At 34.0% G+C, this 18,617-nt stretch overlaps 1 protein-coding gene and 1 long non-coding RNA gene across 6 annotated transcripts in view; one reads left to right on the forward strand and one right to left on the reverse strand.

The window, feature by feature from the left end:
• The window catches only part of LOC150109197 (uncharacterized), a 181,142-nt gene that overhangs the window by 59,286 nt on the left and 103,239 nt on the right, over nt 1-18,617 (forward strand). For all 3 annotated transcript variants that reach the window (XR_016550237.1, XR_016550235.1, XR_016550234.1), the window contains exon 3: nt 17,106-17,177. This is a non-coding gene — a long non-coding RNA (uncharacterized LOC150109197). The remainder of the gene's footprint in view (nt 1-17,105; nt 17,178-18,617) is intronic.
• LOC150109198 (solute carrier family 41 member 1-like) overlaps nt 1-18,617 on the reverse strand; it is a 145,539-nt gene that overhangs the window by 16,768 nt on the left and 110,154 nt on the right. For all 3 annotated transcript variants that reach the window (XM_090411959.1, XM_090411940.1, XM_090411950.1), the window contains one exon: nt 2,447-2,581. In XM_090411959.1, the coding sequence (XP_090268085.1) occupies nt 2,447-2,581 (135 nt within the window). The remainder of the gene's footprint in view (nt 1-2,446; nt 2,582-18,617) is intronic.

The following is an 18,617-nucleotide window of genomic DNA, read 5'->3' on the forward strand; positions in this document are numbered from 1 at the left end:
TATCCAGAGATACTCAAAAAGGTGTGCTATGAGAAGGGGAAGAGTGAACATCAGATCAAGTCAGTTCTCTGCATTCCCAAAAAGGCAATGTGGAGGTCACCTCCCAATTATCCAGCCTTGACCCTTAAGCACTCCTTAAGGTTGTCAGAATCAAATTTTCAATTTATGACAAATAGTCGAGAAGAAATCATGGGAATTTAACAAGGATCTTTATTTAAGTTTTGTAAATTTGGAAAAGGCATATGACAAGGTGCCAAGAGGAAAGACATTCAAAACACCACAGTTATATGGTGTCAATGGGGCATTATATCAAGCAATACTTAGTCTTTATCTGAGTTGCAAGTCAGCAGTTAGAATTGAAGTACAGTAAGATGGTTTGATACCAAATCTGGTGTCAGACAAGGATGTATATTATCCCTTCTGTTATTCATTATCTGTATGGATCACATGATGAAAGAAAGTGGTATTAAACCCGATATCAAAATTGGAGATGTTAATCTCAGCTCTTTACTTTATGCAGATGATGTTATACTCCTAAATAATCCAGGACAAGTCTACAGGATTCCCTGAACAAATTGAATAACTGCTGTAAATAAATTGTATGAAAATCAACATTAAAAAGACAATGGAAATAGGCAGAAACATTGAAAACATCAACTGCATTCTCATTGTAGAACCTATAGAACAAGTGTAAAACATTCCAGCTATTTAGGCACAATTTTTGAATATGGCAAATTAAATTTGGAAATACAGCAGAATTAGCAAAGCTGATAAAGTCAAATGAATAAATTTATATGGATTAGGAGATAGATTAGTAAAACACTAAACCAGCTGTATAAAAGACAGTGTTTAAACCAATTTTAACTTATGGATCTGAGAGCTGGGTTAGAAATAAAACTCTTGATCAGACTAGACCACAGATATGGGAGTCCTGAGAAAGATTAGTTTCATCAATGGCAGTATCATATTAAAAATGAGGATATTAGGAAGAAACTTGCCATTATTAGCATTCAGGAATATGTTAGCAGAGCTAATCTAATCTCAGGTGGTATGTTTACTAAAACAGAATGAAAGAGGAAAGTTTAGCAAAAGTGATCTTTGCCAGGATGGCAGGAAAAAGACCAAGATGTAGGTGGATTAATACAGTAAAAAGTGCCTTAGAAGACAGAAACATAAGATCGCATAATATTAGAATGTTGATAACAGGCTAATCTGGAGGAAAATTGTTGATAAGTTAGTAATGATGTAACTTTTCATGTGGTACTATTATAAGATCCTGGACACCTTCTCCTAAGAGTATAGGTCAAGAATTTGATGAGTTTTCCACCCCCACCTCTTTATCTTTCAAACATAAAAAGCAGCTGTTATCCAACCAACTGTTTGGTATTCTGTAAGTTTTTCCAAACTGATAAGATTATGTGTGGTCTGAGAATTTACTGGACTAAGATTAATTTTTATGGCCAGTTTTTTTTTAAATCCATTTTTGCATATAGTACTATTTGTTGGTTTGATTTTCTGACCATTTTTCTTTTTTTTAAAGTTGTTTTAAGTGCTCAGGAATGGGTATAGCAATCATCATAATGTTCATATAAGCATGTCTCGAGTGCCTGAATGCAGTACTGATTATCTTCAAAATGAACTAAAAACTAGAAAATACTATCAGGAGCAAAATAGAACTGATAAAAATGGACAAAAAAAAGATACCATTTCAAGACTCATTTACTGCAGAAATGGCAACTTTGATATTTCTGAGATCTCTGTCTCCACACAATTTTATACGTTTTACATGTTAATACAGCCATTCTGAATAGTAGCATTCAAGAAATATCTGAATGCTTTTTTTTTTAAAGTATAGTGAAATCTTTGTTCATACTGCATGTCTATTTAGAATCTGATCAGTAACTGCTGAAGTTACTTATTTTTTAATAATTTACTTTTTTTAGATGTACTTATAAAATCAGATTTACTAGTTTAACAATTCACAAGAAAATGGAATCATTTGTATAATAAAGCAGGAGTTAGCAACCTAGCCATAGTATTTAGATGGCCTGAGATTTTCCATGTACAAAAATGGGCACATGTTACCACAGTGATTTCAAGTACAACAAATACAAAATGACAAAAATTAGTGACACTATACAATAAATCAAGATTAATTAAAAAATAAATCGATAAAAAACAAAACATTATTTTATCATTTTCTGGTATATACACTCAAGAAGTATATACCAGAGTATAAAATAGATCTTGTACTTATTTTATCTTCATTATTCTTTTCCACTAATAATGCAGCAATAATGGATCAAATTATCTGCTAGGTTGGCAGTTCTATACAGAAGTATATCAATTTACTAGTTCTGCACTTCATAATAAGAGTACTCTTAATTACACAATTAGGTAAAATTCCTTACAAAATATTAGTTAACAGAAATAATTTCACATTTACTTTTACTAAAAAATGCAGAACAAGGATCTATACACATATGGTCATCACTTGGAGGAAGTGTGCCTAATTTGGACCTCTGATGCAGATATGTTGATATTCTACTTGCTTGAACAGCTACTAAATTCCCTCCAACACCTATAATAAGAACAAAAAAAAAACTTCCAATTACCAATACTAGTTTATATAAATTAACTCAAAATTGTAGTGAATGATAATGAAATGATTATCATTGGTAACATAAATGGAAATGCCCACAATATAAATTTGTCAAAAAACTGCTCTAAGGAAACTGGATTTTTTTTTTTAATTAATAATTTAACTAACATGCATAAAGGCCTAGGTGTCGTTCATAATTATAATCATTCATAATTATTAATAATGATTATTCATAAAAAAAAAATGCATTTATTAAACTTACTAATATTTTGCTAATATGATGCTGGTTTTCTACCCAGCATCATCAGAGCACAGTGCCAACTATGATAGGCACAGCATAAAACTAAGTAATTGTAGAAACAATTTAAATTGTAACTGATACCAGTGGTCAGATAACTACAAAGTTAATTTAGAGAGGTCCAGATATTAGGTCTTAAAATGATAGTCTTCCAGATCTTTGGTTGTATTAATTTACCAAAGATCTGGAAGACTATCATTTTAAGACCTAATATCTGGACCTCTCTAAATTAAATCATAGCAAAACCATTCTCATCCCAGGATATATCAGAAAAAATAACCAAAGTTCTGTGCAGATGTGATCTCCATACCACTTTTAAACCTTTCATTCAGTTAGCTACTTTTGTATGTCCTCCTAAAGATTGATTACATCCTCTTGAACATACTGGAGTGTATCAAGTTCTTTGTGCCTGCAGTTTAGTATACTTTGGACAGACTGGTAGATCAGTTAATATCCACCTTGAACACAAAAATTTCATCCAAGATCATCTGTATGGCAAGTCGGTATTGGCATGAGAATGGTTTTGCTGTGATTCCATGTGTTTGATGTAGGAGAGAGACGTGGGCTGGGAATGCATGTTATATTTCATCTATTTTATATGGGATGTAGCCATTGGCTAAAGAGGTGTTGGGAAGGTCCCTGAGCTCAGTTTTAAGGGCTGTATCATTTGAACAAACAGCCCTAGCTTGGCGAGTAAGTATTTTGAGGATGCATTGGGAAGGGTGGTGGTGTGATTGTTTATGTAAATACCTTCCACTATGAGTGGGTTTTCTGTAGAGGAAGAAGGATAATGAGCCATTAAGAAGTCATGTCATTAGTGTAGCTAAAAAGGGAGGACTGTTATTACTTTCTTTTTCTATGGTGAAGTTTATTTTAGGATGTTGGCTGTTAAGATATGCCAAAAATGTATCCAAAGTGTCAACATGAGGGCAAACAGCAAACACATTATCAACATAGCACTGCCAAACTGTTGGTTTTTAGTGTGGCTGCATTGAGTACTTGCTTTTTAAAATGCTCCATACAGAAGTTTGCTAGAGTAGGGGAATCCATAGCCGTCCCACCTAGCAATATGTTTGTATATTTTTTTCTTTCCATACAAAATAATCTGCAATGGTGAATCTGAATAATTCAATTGTCAGGTAGAAAATGTGACTTAAATAAGGTCAAGGGTCTATGTCAGAGTTAGAGTTTCTATTTTTTTAAAAATAGAAACTCTAACTCTGACATAGACCCTTGACCTTATTGCCTGTAAGCTAAGAAAGTGATTTGGATAAATGTTTAGCCAGTTTGTAGGTGAGGCTGTTTATGTTATCTACTATTGGATGAAAGGGGGGGGGGGGTACAGGGTGTGTGAATTTTAGAGACCCTATATATCCAGAGTGGTATGACATGATAAAGCAATTTTTTTGCTAATTTCTTTAGGCTAGGATGTAACTTTTTAAAATAATTTGTGCACTTCTTTCTTTTGGGATTTTTGTAGGATCCCAAGCTTAATCTGATAAGTTTGGTTTATGTTTTATTGGCAGAAAGACTACAACAGCCATACTGCACCATAACAAAAGTTTGCAGTACACAAGGTTTAAAGAAAGTTACAAAAAATTAAGCAAAAGAGTATTTGCACATAGACAAAATGAAAGCAAAGGCTACAGCTGTGCACAGATAGTCAAAGATACATTAGTAAATAAAAAGTGAATAAAGATATATATATATATATATATATATACACAAATGTACAATGTTATACAATATCTTCATATAAATAAAATTACAGCAAAAATTACAGCTGCACATAAGGTCAGAGGCCACAGCTGCACACAAAATAATCATATATGCATTAGTACATAAAAATGTAAATGAAAAATGTACCAAAACTGTATAAGATTAAACAATATATTAAATGCACATAAATAAAATTACAGCAAGGATTACAACAATACATGAGATTAAAAAGTTAGTCGTTCACAGGTAATCAAGGATAAAAATCAATGTGTGTGTGTACAAAAGTTCAAATTAAACAATGTGGCTTCTACATATAAACAAAACCAGTGGTACACAGGATCAGAGGTTACAACTGTCAAGGTAATAAGCACACAATTAAATTAAACAATGCAGCATTTATATATAAAGAGAAAGAAGTACAGTTAAAACTAGAGCAGCACACAAGTAGTTGAGGAAAACTTAACATAGTATATATGTACAAAGATCAAGTTAAGCAGTATAGCATTCACATATAAGTAAAGCCACATCTAAGGCCATAGTAGTACACAGGGTTGGAGGTTACAGCAGTACATAGATAAGGTGATTTATTAAATAATAATTATGTACTAAAATTTAACTGAACAATGTGGTATATACATGAGTAAAATTACAGCAAAGTTGTATCAGTACATAAATAGTCAAGGATAAATAATAGGATAATGTGTATGTACAAAATTTAGGTCATTGAGGTGGGATCTACTTATAGATAAAATTAGTCAAATGTGTTTGTAAAGGTTGATTTTTTGTAGAAATTTAAAAACATCATACAATTTGTCAAGTTTGACAGCATTTGTCTGAGTGTATAAGGCTAGGCCAAATGAGTAATGATGCCATTACTCATTTGGCCTAGTTGTGTGAAGATGCTTCACACAAGAAAGTTCCTTTCTTGTGTGAAGCACCAGCACTCCATCAGAATATGATTAATGGTGAGACAAGTGTTGCATTCCTTGCACATAAGTGGAAGTTGACTAGACTGCCGGTGCCTAATTTCAGGTTTAATCTCATACAGTTTGTTTGTTAATGCTCTCTGCTAGGAGCACTACCACTGGGCTTTTAACTTTGATTTTATTATTTGGGCTATAGTTACTTGGAATCATTCCCCTTTACATGTGAAACGTAGCATATCAGGCAATTTCTTACCTTTCAATGATAACAGCGCAACTCATAAAAATTGGAGCTTTTTATTTGTTTATGAATGAATCCATTTCCAAAATCGAACTCTTTCCCTTCCAACGGGTGGCTCGTTAACATGGCAGTCTACGGGAGACTGGACTACAGGAGCAGACGCATTTTTGCGTGAGCGGTACACCGGTATTCAGCTGCATTTTCCCGCCAGCAACTGTTAGGTTAGGTTAGATATGCGGCTGCATTTTCCCGTCAGCAACTGTTAGGTTAGGTACCAGCGAGATGCATTTCTCCTCCTTTAAAGATCCTGCATAACAATGACGCAGGGAGACAAGATGCCTATTCACACATCGGTATGTCCATTACAGTCACCCATAGACTTCAATGTCAGATGAACAACCATTGGACAGGAAAGAGTTCCTATCAAAATATCAATTAATTCAAAAATTAAGCATTTTCCAAGGTTGCGCTAAAACATACAAAAGGTAAGATATTGTCTCTGATGAAGATTGGCAATTTTGTCAAGAAAACCATAATCGTTATTTGTGTGTAACCGGTATATGGAATGGTCAAACAAGATATTGAGAAGGAATGAGCTGATCTAGCAGCCGCATCTGTCATTTCCCTTAATTCTGATGTGGCTGGAAATCCAGCAAAATTGAACATCAACATGTGTGTATAACAGGTGTAACACCTCACCAAGCACTGGGTGTGAATTATACACCAGGGAAGAGATAGCCTGTAAAGAGCTTAAAGAATCTGTATAAATTATGCACTTTTGGTAAGAGTTTTCTTTTATATGTATAAGTGCGAGCTGAATGGCACACAACTCTGCTGTATAATTACTGCAATTAAATGGGATTTGGTTGGAGATTTGGAAACAGCAGAATTGATCAGAGGTCTCTGAGAAATAAGAGTAAACTGTTCCGTGGGCATTAAACAGTTGAAGGTAGACAGACAGGGATATGACTTTTGTGGTTGACTAAAAGGTTGCAAGATGGGGTGTAAGCCTGTATGTACGGGGATGCTGTTTTGTATCATACAGGTAGTGTTATTAATGCCGATAGCCATAGCTTCTTTGATGCACATACCAAAAGGACAAGTGACAGTGATGTGTGTGTGTGTGACAATGAGCCTTGTGAAGTAGGGAAAAGAGACTAGTCCATGTAGGATTATCAGGAAGGGACTTTCTTTTTAGGCCATAGTTGAGCAACAAATATTTTCATCTGGGTAATAAAGGGGGTTCATTTGATTCTACATAAAGACTTTGAATGGGTGATATGCGAAAGGCACAGTAGCTATTCAGATGCCCTGATGATGGGTAGGGTCCAACCACTAGAGTGTGTTCTTCCTTGCAGAACTATAAACCTGGGATCCATAATCAAGTTTTGAGCACACAAGTGCATGATAAATATGTAGTAAAGAACTTCAATCAGCACCCCCATTCAGTAAAAGATAGGGTGTAGAAGATATCCAATTTTGCACTTTTCTTGAAGATGACAAATGTGTGTAAAGAATGTTAGTTTTCTGTCAAAGTCCGAGAAATTTGGCCTCTCGTGCTACTGGGTACCAGGATCGGGGTGAAGGGTACATTTCCAGAAGAAGTGCACACAGATGGTCTTCTCTGCTGAAAGATTGAATCGATGATAATGAGCCTAGGAAGAGACACAATTGATTGCTTGTTGGAGTTGCCTTTCAATGACCCTCATATTGCAAGAATAATAATAAATTGTGAAGGCATTGACATAAAAGGCAATTGCTTATTGTAGGAGGCAGCTGTTCAGTGATTGAGTTCATTTTAACAGCAAAGAGGGTCGCACTTAAAACAGAACCTTGAGGAATACCCTGCTGGAAAGAAAGTTTTTAATAAAAATGGATAGATGTCCCCTCAGACCTAGATTGAACAGGTCTTTTAATATACCATATCTCCAGGCTGCGGCATAAGCTTTTTCAATGTCAAAGAACACTAAAACCACATGCTCTTGTTTCAGAAAAGTATCTCTTATGCATGTTTCTAAACAGACCAAATGGTCCAAGTTTGATCAGTGTTTACGAAAGCCACATTTTGTGTTGGAAAGAAGTTTGTTGCTTTCTAGATACCAGAAGAGAGCTTTGCATTTACCATTTTTACCAAGACCTTACATAGACAGCTAGTCAAAGTGATTGGGTGATATTAGCTTGTGTTGGATCCCTTACCTGGTTTTGGAATAGCAATAATAACTGACTTATGCCAAGAGTCCAGAAAATCTTCCTCTGAAAATATTGTTATATAATAAGAGTAGGAGATTCCTAGAAGGTGAGGGAAGGTGCTAAAATGAGATAGCAAAAGAGCTCTTTTGAGTTCCTCCTTAAGCATACAGTTTAATTCTAACAGAAGAGTAATTCAATTTCTATTTTCCTCCTAATCTCTCAAATATTATCATCAAATTCCAATATGTACCCTCAAGAAGATAGGGGGGGAAGTACAGAATACCATGACAAATGTAGTGAAATCCTAATACTTTCAGATTTCTTTTGCTGTGGAAAATAAAAGGAGGAATGATGACTGGATGGAAGGATGGCTTTAAAAATTGCTGATGGTAGGGAAGTAACAGCCCAAATAGTTGAATTGGTAAGTGAGCATTTTGCAGGGGGTGTACCATCTAGGTGGAAACACTGCAATGTCAGATGTGACATTGACTGATGGGAGAATACAGATTGAAAAAACAGAGGTACTTAAAATATTGCAGAACCTCCATACAAACAAAGCCATGGGATTAGATAGTACATTGGCTCATGTATTAAGAGGAATTATCAGTTCCTTTGACCAACATTTCAAAGCGATTGGGTGATTTAGGCCCCAGTACTGAGAAAGGCCTGTTTAATTTAGGCCTCAGTACTGAGAAAGTGCCAATGGAACATAATGAGCAAAATATTCCCACTGCATAAAGGACGCTTCAAGACAGAAATAGCAAATAATAGGCCAATCAGCATCGCAAAAGTGGTGGTTAGGGTGTTGGATAAATTTGTGAAAAGCAGAATTCAACGCTGGATGGATAGGAATATGATACTCTCTAAGGGACAACATGGTTTGTGAAGGGTAGTTTTAGACCCAGACCCAGACCAAGTTTAGTAATTTTTATAATTTAGTGATTATGGAGTTGGATAAGGGAAATGGCTACTCAGTGATATTGCTAGACTTCACAAAGGCATTTGACAAAATTCCACATAGAACTCTATTAAAACAACAAAATGACATAACTACAGTAATAATTGCTATTTTATACTGAAAATAACAGTACATCATTAATGTGTAGAAACAACAAGCAAATCAAAGAACATACAAGGTTCATGCATACAACAATTGTTTACCAATTAAAAATCCTTACCACATACTGGAAATTAATATTAATAAATAATATTAAAACTATATTTGATGTTTACATAAAATGCGAATCTCTTAAACTTTTTGGAGAAAGAGAGAGACAATTATTCTGATTCAGGTGATGTAAAATTGATTCACAACTTTCTTTGAAAAGATGTTGGTATTTAAAACTGCTTCTATGGAGAGGATGAGTTTCATCCCACAGGATACTGTGTTTAGTGTCAATACTACTTTGTGCCAGACCAGACTTTTGAAGTTTCACATAATAAATGTAGTACTGACATTCATTAATTCTTTTTTCCCACAAAATGGCCTGTATGCTCAAAGTATATAAAATTACATTCACAAGGGATCTGGTAAATAATAGCTAAAGATGAAGGTGACAGTTTGCCTTTTGTACATGGTAACAGATGAGAAATTTTGTGAAGCCCTTTTAAAATTGGCCTAACCTGAATCGCAATGATTATCTCTTTCTCCTAAAAGTTTGGAAGATTCTCATTTTATGTAAACATCAAAATTGGATTTAATATTATTTATTAATATTAACATCTAGCATGTGGCAACCATTTTTAATCGGTAAACCGATTATTGTATATACATTGTATTCCTGTTTTTGATTTGCTGATTGTTTCTACACACTGTTGTACTATTATTTTCCGTATGAAATATCTACTGTGGTTATTGTGTAATTTTGTTATTTTATAATTATGCCACAGGTACCTTTAAGGAATAGAACTCTATTGCATAAATTGGAGCAAATGAGGATTATGAATCTGATTTGGATTAGAAGGTGGCTCATGGATAGATATCAAAGAGTGGTTTATAAAGGAAATGAGTCACGGAGAAGGCAAGTGACCAGTGTTATATCGCAGGACTCAATATTTGGTCCTCTTGTTTAATTTGTATATCAATGATATAAGAAATGATTTGACAGGAAATATTCAGTTGTTTGCTGATGATGCTAAACTTGGAAGAGCAACGGTAAATGAAGGTGATGTAGAGATCCTGCAGGAAGGCTTCAATAGACTAACAGTATGAGTAAAGGTTAATAACTGCTGAGTTGTGTGTCTCATCAATCAGTGGGAGCCAGACCCAGACCAAGAATATAATTTCTTGGTATCTTAAATTTATAAGCATAACCAAGTGGAAAAACTTCCAATGTCTATTTCTAATCCAGAATATTTTAGTAATAAGGTGCGACACCTTTTGTCAACTCGTATATAAAAATATGACTTCTGAATTACTTCGACTTTGGTATCACTTCTAGGTCTGGCTCCACACTGATGAGACCTCAATAAAGGTCAAAACTGGTCTAGGTAGTGACTATTCCCATAATGCATAGCATTATACATATCCATAAGAATTTACATTATGGGATACTAAGTGATGTGAAGTCATTAGCTTCAATATAGGGGTTGTCCAGTCCTGAAATTACTTCAGGTGCAAACTTTATTTGCTTACACTTGAATAAAGGATTAAACCAATAATATAATTTCTTTGTATCTTTAAGTTAATGCAGACAAGACAAAAATTAAAAATTTTTGAAAATTGGGATCTTGGAGGCATTCCTTTTGGAATAACCCATAAGAGAGAGAACCCTTCACTATACTTGGAATTCCCTCCTCCACTTACCCAATATTACCAGTTCAAGAACTTATATAGAAGACTGGAAAATTGGGCAACTTCCCTTTCCTTCTAAAGCCACAGTACTTAAAACCATAATCTTTCCAGCTCAGTTGTAAAGATAAGTAATTATATAGTAAGCCAGTGCAATTTTTTTTGGTCAGCAATAGAGCTTCAAAAATCCATAAAATGTTACAGATCCATCACACATGTGCAGACCTTCTCCAGTACTAACTGGGTTTTTGTCTTCCCTTGTTTGGAGTAAATGATTATAAATGTCCAAAAGCTAAGATTGTACCTGTATATGACAATATTCTGTGCTTAACTCTAAGCCTGCTACAGTATTCTGCACTAACATTCTTTCCATTAAAAAAAAGTAAAATTTGGTATTAAAAAATCTTGAAACTCTTTCACCACAAACTTCCACAGATGGGTATTGACAACAACACTTTGTTTCATAACTTATTGAAGTTCCAAGGATACCCTAACAAAAGGGATCTTGCTTGGAGAATTACATATCACCTTCCAGTCAACACCATCAAATGGAATTACTTTAACATCAGATATCCAATCTGTGACATCTGTTACCGATTGGAAAGTAGAACATGCATTCTACTGCCACCCCGCATATTTGGAACAGATTATGTAATGCATTGAGCATTTCATTACTTACAACAGACAAGGTTCTTTTTTTTCTTCTTCTTTTTTTTTTTTTTTTGCAATACCCACTACCTGTCACTGCAATGGGAAGAGAATTTTGATTTTTATAATTAATGAATTAAAATACAATTTACGAAGGTTAGGAAGAAACAGGGATTTGATAACCAGCAATATAACATACAAATGCTTTATAATATTTTATTGTTCAATCAGATGATTTTCATATTTAGAAAGCATTCCAGGAGATATCAAATTTTTGGCTAGGTGGTATAGACTACCCATATTATGCAATATTCACAAGGGGAAGATAAAATTCTGTCAATTTTTACTATGAGAAGATTTTTAAATGGTTCCATCCTCTTAATTCAATGTGGTCTTATGATCAACTGAAGGGAGAGCAATCCCATGCCGAAAGCCAATTCAAGGCAGTTAACTCAGATAAGGCTAACCACCTGGGTATCAGTCATCTTTGTGCTTTAGTTTCAATTGGTCTTTTGGTTGTTCATCTGCATGAGACTCGTGAAAAGGGAAAACGGGTAGCCTTTGGCTATATGATGATATAAAAGAGCTGAGGCCCTTTTCTCTCTGTCTCATATTACCAAAGCTTTCTTGATATGAGCAGGTGTACAATCATAGATGAATGGTGTTTTGTGCTGCAATCATTTTGTGATGTCTTATGTACTTTTCATATAAAAATAAAGTGGGTATCATATAAATTTATATTACGAATGTGTATATCCCAAATTAAAATATCATGGATTGTTAGTTGAAAGGAGTTTTTTAAAAAAAAAAAATTAGCAAGCAGGTCACATGTTTCTAGCGACAAGGAGACTGGTAAAGCAGATACTGACAAAAATACAATTCAAGGGGCACTAGCATTACTTATGAAATTTTTTGTCATCTTTGTGCTTTAGTTTCAATTGGTCTTTTGGTTGTTCATCTGCATGAGACTCGTGAAAAGGGAAAACGGGTAGCCTTTGGCTATATGATGATATAAAAGAGCTGAGGCCCTTTTCTCTCTGTCTCATATTACCAAAGCTTTCTTGATATGAGCAGGTGTACAATCATAGATGAATGGTGTTTTGTGCTGCAATCATTTTGTGATGTCTTATGTACTTTTCATATAAAAATAAAGTGGGTATCATATAAATTTATATTACGAATGTGTATATCCCAAATTAAAATATCATGGATTGTTAGTTGAAAGGAGTTTTTTAAAAAAAAAAAAATTAGCAAGCAGGTCACATGTTTCTAGCGACAAGGAGACTGGTAAAGCAGATACTGACAAAAATACAATTCAAGGGGCACTAGCATTACTTATGAAATTTTTTGAGTAATCTTGTCAACACATTGATAAAATATCTTTCAAGCAGATGAATCAAGGAAAATTGAAGTGTTGTTTGCCAATACTAAAACACTGCTAAGTCATAAAAAATGTAAATACGACTCAAGTTATTTATAACTCAGATTAATGATCACAGGAAATCTTGAGGCTCCTGATGCAGTATGTATATTATGCAATAAGATCTTATCAAATAGTTCATTAGCACCAGCTAAATTGCACAGACATTTTGAAACTAACCATTCAAAATATAAAAATAAAGATGACAAATTTCTTGAAAAAAAACTTAAATGTTCAACATAAAGTGTTAAAATAAATATTTTATGTTGAAAACGTTGTTGGATACTGGAAATGAAAGCTACCATATACCACTCACAATTTCTGAAACTCTCAAAATCATGCATCAAAGATGTTCAGTGTATGTTCGATGAGAAATCCTATCAACAAATTAATAAAATTTCTAGTTCAAATAATACAGTTTCATGTAGAATTCATGATATGACTGAGGATATCGAGCAGGAACTTATTTTAAGACTTCAATCATATGACGAGTACCCTTTACAATTTTACGAGACAACGGACATTGCAAATCTATCAGTTTTCGTTTGTTATTTACTATAACAATTCTATTGAAGAAGACATGTTACTCTGTGAAAATTTATCAACCAATACAACAGGTAAAGTGATATTTAAATGTATCGATGATTTTATAAAGATGCGTGGAATGAGTTGGGAAAAATATGTCAATGTATGTAGCGATGGTGAGAAGTCAATGATATGACCTGTGAAAGGGACAGTAACATGAATTAATGGTGCTGAAACGCATATGAGAGTTACTGTGTTTTCAATAGAAATGCACTGGTTGCCTCAAATTACCCTTTCATTTTTAACATGTATTTGAGATGAAGCAGTAAAAATTATTAACTTTGTGAAAACACTACTGTTACAACATCGAAATTATACGAGGGTGGTCTGAAAAGTTTTCCTCCTCGACCATAGATGGCAACACTACCAGCAAGATTTTTTTTTATTCTAAGTTATTTGTCATAAGCATCCATACGAAACTGCAAGTCATTTTATCAAGTAGTTTGTTTTATACAGCTGTCTTTGAAGAAAAAGTGTTGTCTATATCCCTTGAAATGGATAAAATTGAGTATCGTGCGATAAAATTCTTTGTAAAAATTCATTCGAAGTTTTCATAAAAGTTTATGGGAACTCTTCTCCTTCGTTTTCGATAATTAAGAAATGGGCTGCCAAGTTTAAACATGACTGTACCAGCCTTGAAGATGACCCATGTGAAGGATGTCCAAAAAGTTAACACCACCAGAAATCATTGATCAGTGCAAGATATGGTATTGGATGAATGGCGAGTCAAAGCGCATGAAATTGCTGAGACTATAGGCATTTCGAAAGAACATTTAGGATATGTTTTGCATGAATAATTGCAAATGAAAAAGCTTTGTGCAAGATGGGTGCCATGCTTGCTCACAGCAGATCAAAAACGCACTAGTATGAAAATCTCTGAACAGTGCTTGGAGCATCTTAACAAGAATAAAACTGATTTTGTGCATCGATTTATTACTATGGATAAGACTTGGATTCAACATTACACTCCAAACAGCAGTCAAAACAGTGGACAGAAGCCAGTTGTTCAGCACCAAAGAAGACAAAGTTGGTTCCATCAGCAGGAAAGGTCAAGGCATTGGTATTTTGGAATGCTAAAAGCATTGTTGCGCTTCGCAACCATATGACTGGGGGAAGGAGTGGCCAAGGTTCGATTACCATCGAAGACATGAGGAATTTGAGGATCTTCCTCAGCCATAGCCAGTCTTGGGTGCAGACAGTAGGGTTTTTTCTGCCAGTTTATCTGGCGTTTTTCATCCCGCAAGCAGGCAACCTGGCCCCGTGAACATACGCTACTACAGTCAAAATATATCTTCCCCCAGTGGCAGGTCAGTTGGGAGTGGTACTAACAAGAAGTCGCATCTAAGTAACACACGGATCCTGCATAGGAAGCGGGAATAACGTGTAGTGAAAGAAGAAGAAAGGCATTGTGTTTATTAATTATCTTGAACAGGATAAAACAATAACCGGGGAATATTATTCTGATCTTTTAACCACACCAGACAAAAAAATGTGTGAGAAAAGACCTGGTTTGCAGAAGAAAAAGTCATCCTTCATCAGGACAATGCACCTGCCCACAAAGGTGTTTTGGCAATGGGAAAATTAAGGGATCTGCACTATGAATTGTTGGAACATCCACCCTATTCCTCAGATTTGGCTCAAAACTAAAACTCTTCCTCGCTGGTTAGCATTTTTCTTCGAATCAAGAGGCGATTGCAGCTGTAGAGGGGGGGGGGGGTATTTTGCAGATCTTACTCAGAACCACTACAGGGATGGGATAATGGCGCTGGAATAAATGTATTAGTCTTAAGGAAGATTATGCTGAAAAATTTTATGCTGAAAAAAAAATTTTTTTTGAAATTATAAATTCGTTTTTTCATTGTTAGGCTGAGAACATTTCACACCACCCTTGTATGCGAAGATATGGGCAGCCAATATATATCTTTGCTGGTACATACTGAAATTAGATGGCTGTCGTGTGGCCAAGTTCTTGTCAAATTGTTTGAATTACAAGCAGAGCTCGCCATAGTCTTACACAATGACAAATTCTATTAGCTGATCACTTTAGAAACGTTTCATGGTTCAGTCAAATTGCTTATCGGGCAGATACGTTCACAAAATTGAACTATGTTTCCCTCTCTTTCTCCTTTCAAGGAAAAAATTAATATTTTCAACACAAAACATAAATAATGTTCATTATTACAAAAGTTATAGTACTGGACCATAGCTGTTGAAAAAAATAATATGGATCCATTTCCAACTTTAAATGACTTTTTACAGGAATTGAACTGTGAAATTGATGAGGAAATTCTATAAGAAATTACTTGATATCTAAAATCAATAAATGTGGCATTAAATGAATACATTACCTCTACTAAAAGATGACAATAACCACTGGGTTTTTAATCCTTCCAAATATTAAAGAAAAACCATAGGAACTGTCTACTTCAGAATATGAAAAGCTCATTGATCTGACATCTAACAGCCAAATAAAAGTTAAATTTAAGAAAGTGTCATTAAACCAGTTTTGGTGTGACTTAAAAAAAGAAGAATATCAAATATAGTGCAAATTTATTCAAGAAGGCAATTCATTGTTTGTTGTCATTTAGTACCACATAATTGTATGAAAGCAGATTTTCTCTGCAACAAAAACAAAACACAAAAGGAAGTTGGATGCTACTCCTGATATTAGAATTCAGATGTGCAAAATTAAACCAAATTTTGAAAGAAAAGAAGAAGTTTAATCCTTCGCATTAATTACTACCACTTTAAATTAATATTTGCTTTTCCATTATTAATGTTTTTTTTTTTTTTTTGTTGTTGTTGTTTATTTACAATCAGTAAAAATCGTCAGGGTCCCCAAAAAAATTTTTTTTTATCAAGATGAAAAGGGTACCGGAATTAAAATAAGTTGGGAATTGCTGAATTAAACATAACAACCTTGGACATGACATGACAACCACAGAACATAACAGCAACAACTAGCATTATTCCATTGAATATATTGTAATTAATACAATGTTTTTTTCCTGATCTCATTTTGTTCATATATACTTTTGAAGTACTGATAACATCAGCTATGTATAATAATTTTTTTTTTTTTTTTTTAGTCTTTTATAGAAGTTTTGTACCCCTGATGATGTAAGTCTGACAACTTATGAAACTTGTTGGGTTATGTTGTTTATTTTAATAAATTCACTTTATGTTTAAAAACATGTGATCAGAATACTGGAAATTAAATGAATAATCTATTATTTGTCAATCTCCAATATGGACATGCCAACATCTGGGTTTTCTAAAAAAATTACTAACTACTACAATTCACCCAAATCTTGGTTATTTATCCTCAGGGGTCTTTTTTTCTGCCATCAAATAACTGTTTTGGAAGATTTTCCTCTGTTTCTGTTTAAGTGGCCATACCACCTTATATTAGCTTTTTTTGGATGCTAACAATGTTGGGTTCCTTTCTAAAATCATTTGAAGTATGGCTGTGCCGATGACATCTGCTTCTCCTCTAATTTTTTGCAGAACTCTGATGTCTGTGGTTTCTGGTCTTTGATCAACTATTTCTAATCCAACTCTCAGCAAAGACAAAATTTAATTTGCTAACTTCAGCAAAATCTATACCTAAATAAATTAAGTATTTTACTTGTGCTTTTTTAAATTATTTTTACATTTAATGTTTTAATTTAATTCTCTTCTTTTTTAGCATATCAGAAAAAGCAGAATCTTAAGTCCCAGAAGACAATAGTTCATCATGAAGAAAATACATCCCAATTAAGTAAGTAATTTTCTTAGGTAAATTTTATATATAGGATCCTATTTATACATATAAGATTTTCAAATTCTTTAATAAAAATAAACAGTTTTAAAAGTTGCCATGATTACTGATAAATTCAGGAAAAGTACACAAATATGCAATTATATATATCTTTAAAATATTTCACGTTCAAGTTGGGAAGTGTTTCACACATTTATCGCTCCAACAGGACTTGTCATTACCATTTGTGTGCTGATTCCATGTCATGTGGGTAGGCCGATCTGGTGCAATGTTTTCATGACATGTTAGTAGCCACCCTTTCGGTAGAATTTTATTGCCACTTTCTTGTGTGCCACTCCCATGTTGGGCAGCCTCACTGAGACAGAGTTTATGAGGCATGTTTGTTGCAACTTTTTCAGTAGAATTTTTTTTTTTTGAAGTTGGCATTTGTGATCTGTCTTAATGACATCAAAAATTTCAAATGCAATAGAACAAACGTATTTTATGTAATTTAAAATTTGGTCAAATGTTGGGACAATTGTTTTAGTTTGATGCTGTGTTTGGCAGTATAACAAACAATTTTGCTCGAGTCTATGCAGAATAGTTCCTGTGAGAAAAGACGTTTCATTAGGTAATTCCGTTTTTATTCCAATGGTTGTTGACAAATATATTACACAGATTACACAAACTACAAATTTTTCTGTACCCCATTCAGTGATTAAAAAAAGCTACTTTTTCTTGCATCTGCACTATAGTGGCTTCTGGTGATTTATATTTCGCAAACAAACCCTTTCCATCTACTCATAAGTTTTTTTGTTTTTTTTTTAAATTATACTCACCACAATTGCAAATATTAACATCTAGCGTTTATAGGATCATGTATTCTTCACTCCACCCTCAGACACATATAACACAAGAGCACATATAATATCACATATATAAATTATTCATAATCCATTTTACAGTACTGAAAGTATTTTATTCCTGTCTATTCTTTCTCATATCTGCTATTCTTTACATTTTTTAGTAAATCAAGTGTAGTGACTAATAATCATCATCATCATCAAATTCCTGATATGCCTTCAAGGGGTATACAGAATATGATAGTACTACATAAAAAATTTCCATCATTAGTAACTTCCGATCTACAATTTTCCTCCAAATCAATCTGTTACCTATCAAGACTAACATTATCAGAAATATAAGAAAGTTTTAAAGCAAATAAAAGTTGAGCAGCTCTCACATGTGAACTGTAGAATAAAACACACAAACATTATTCAAGAAAAAATGAGAGAGTTTGAGAACAGGAGCCAAACCTTGGAGATTCGGTGGCAAGCCCTGAAGAAAACACTGATTGATTCAGTCAGAGAAGCATGTGGTGAGGTTGTCTGCAAGGATAGAAAAATCAGAACTCCATGGTGGGCACAGGAAGTTAAAGAAGCAGTGAAGGAAAAGAAGAAA

The sequence above is a fragment of the Typopeltis vanoorti genome, chromosome 2 (genome assembly GCF_054136105.1).
Source record: "Typopeltis vanoorti isolate ZY-2024b chromosome 2, IOZ_Tvanoo_1.0, whole genome shotgun sequence".
NCBI classification, from domain to species: Eukaryota; Metazoa; Arthropoda; class Arachnida; order Uropygi; family Thelyphonidae; genus Typopeltis; species Typopeltis vanoorti.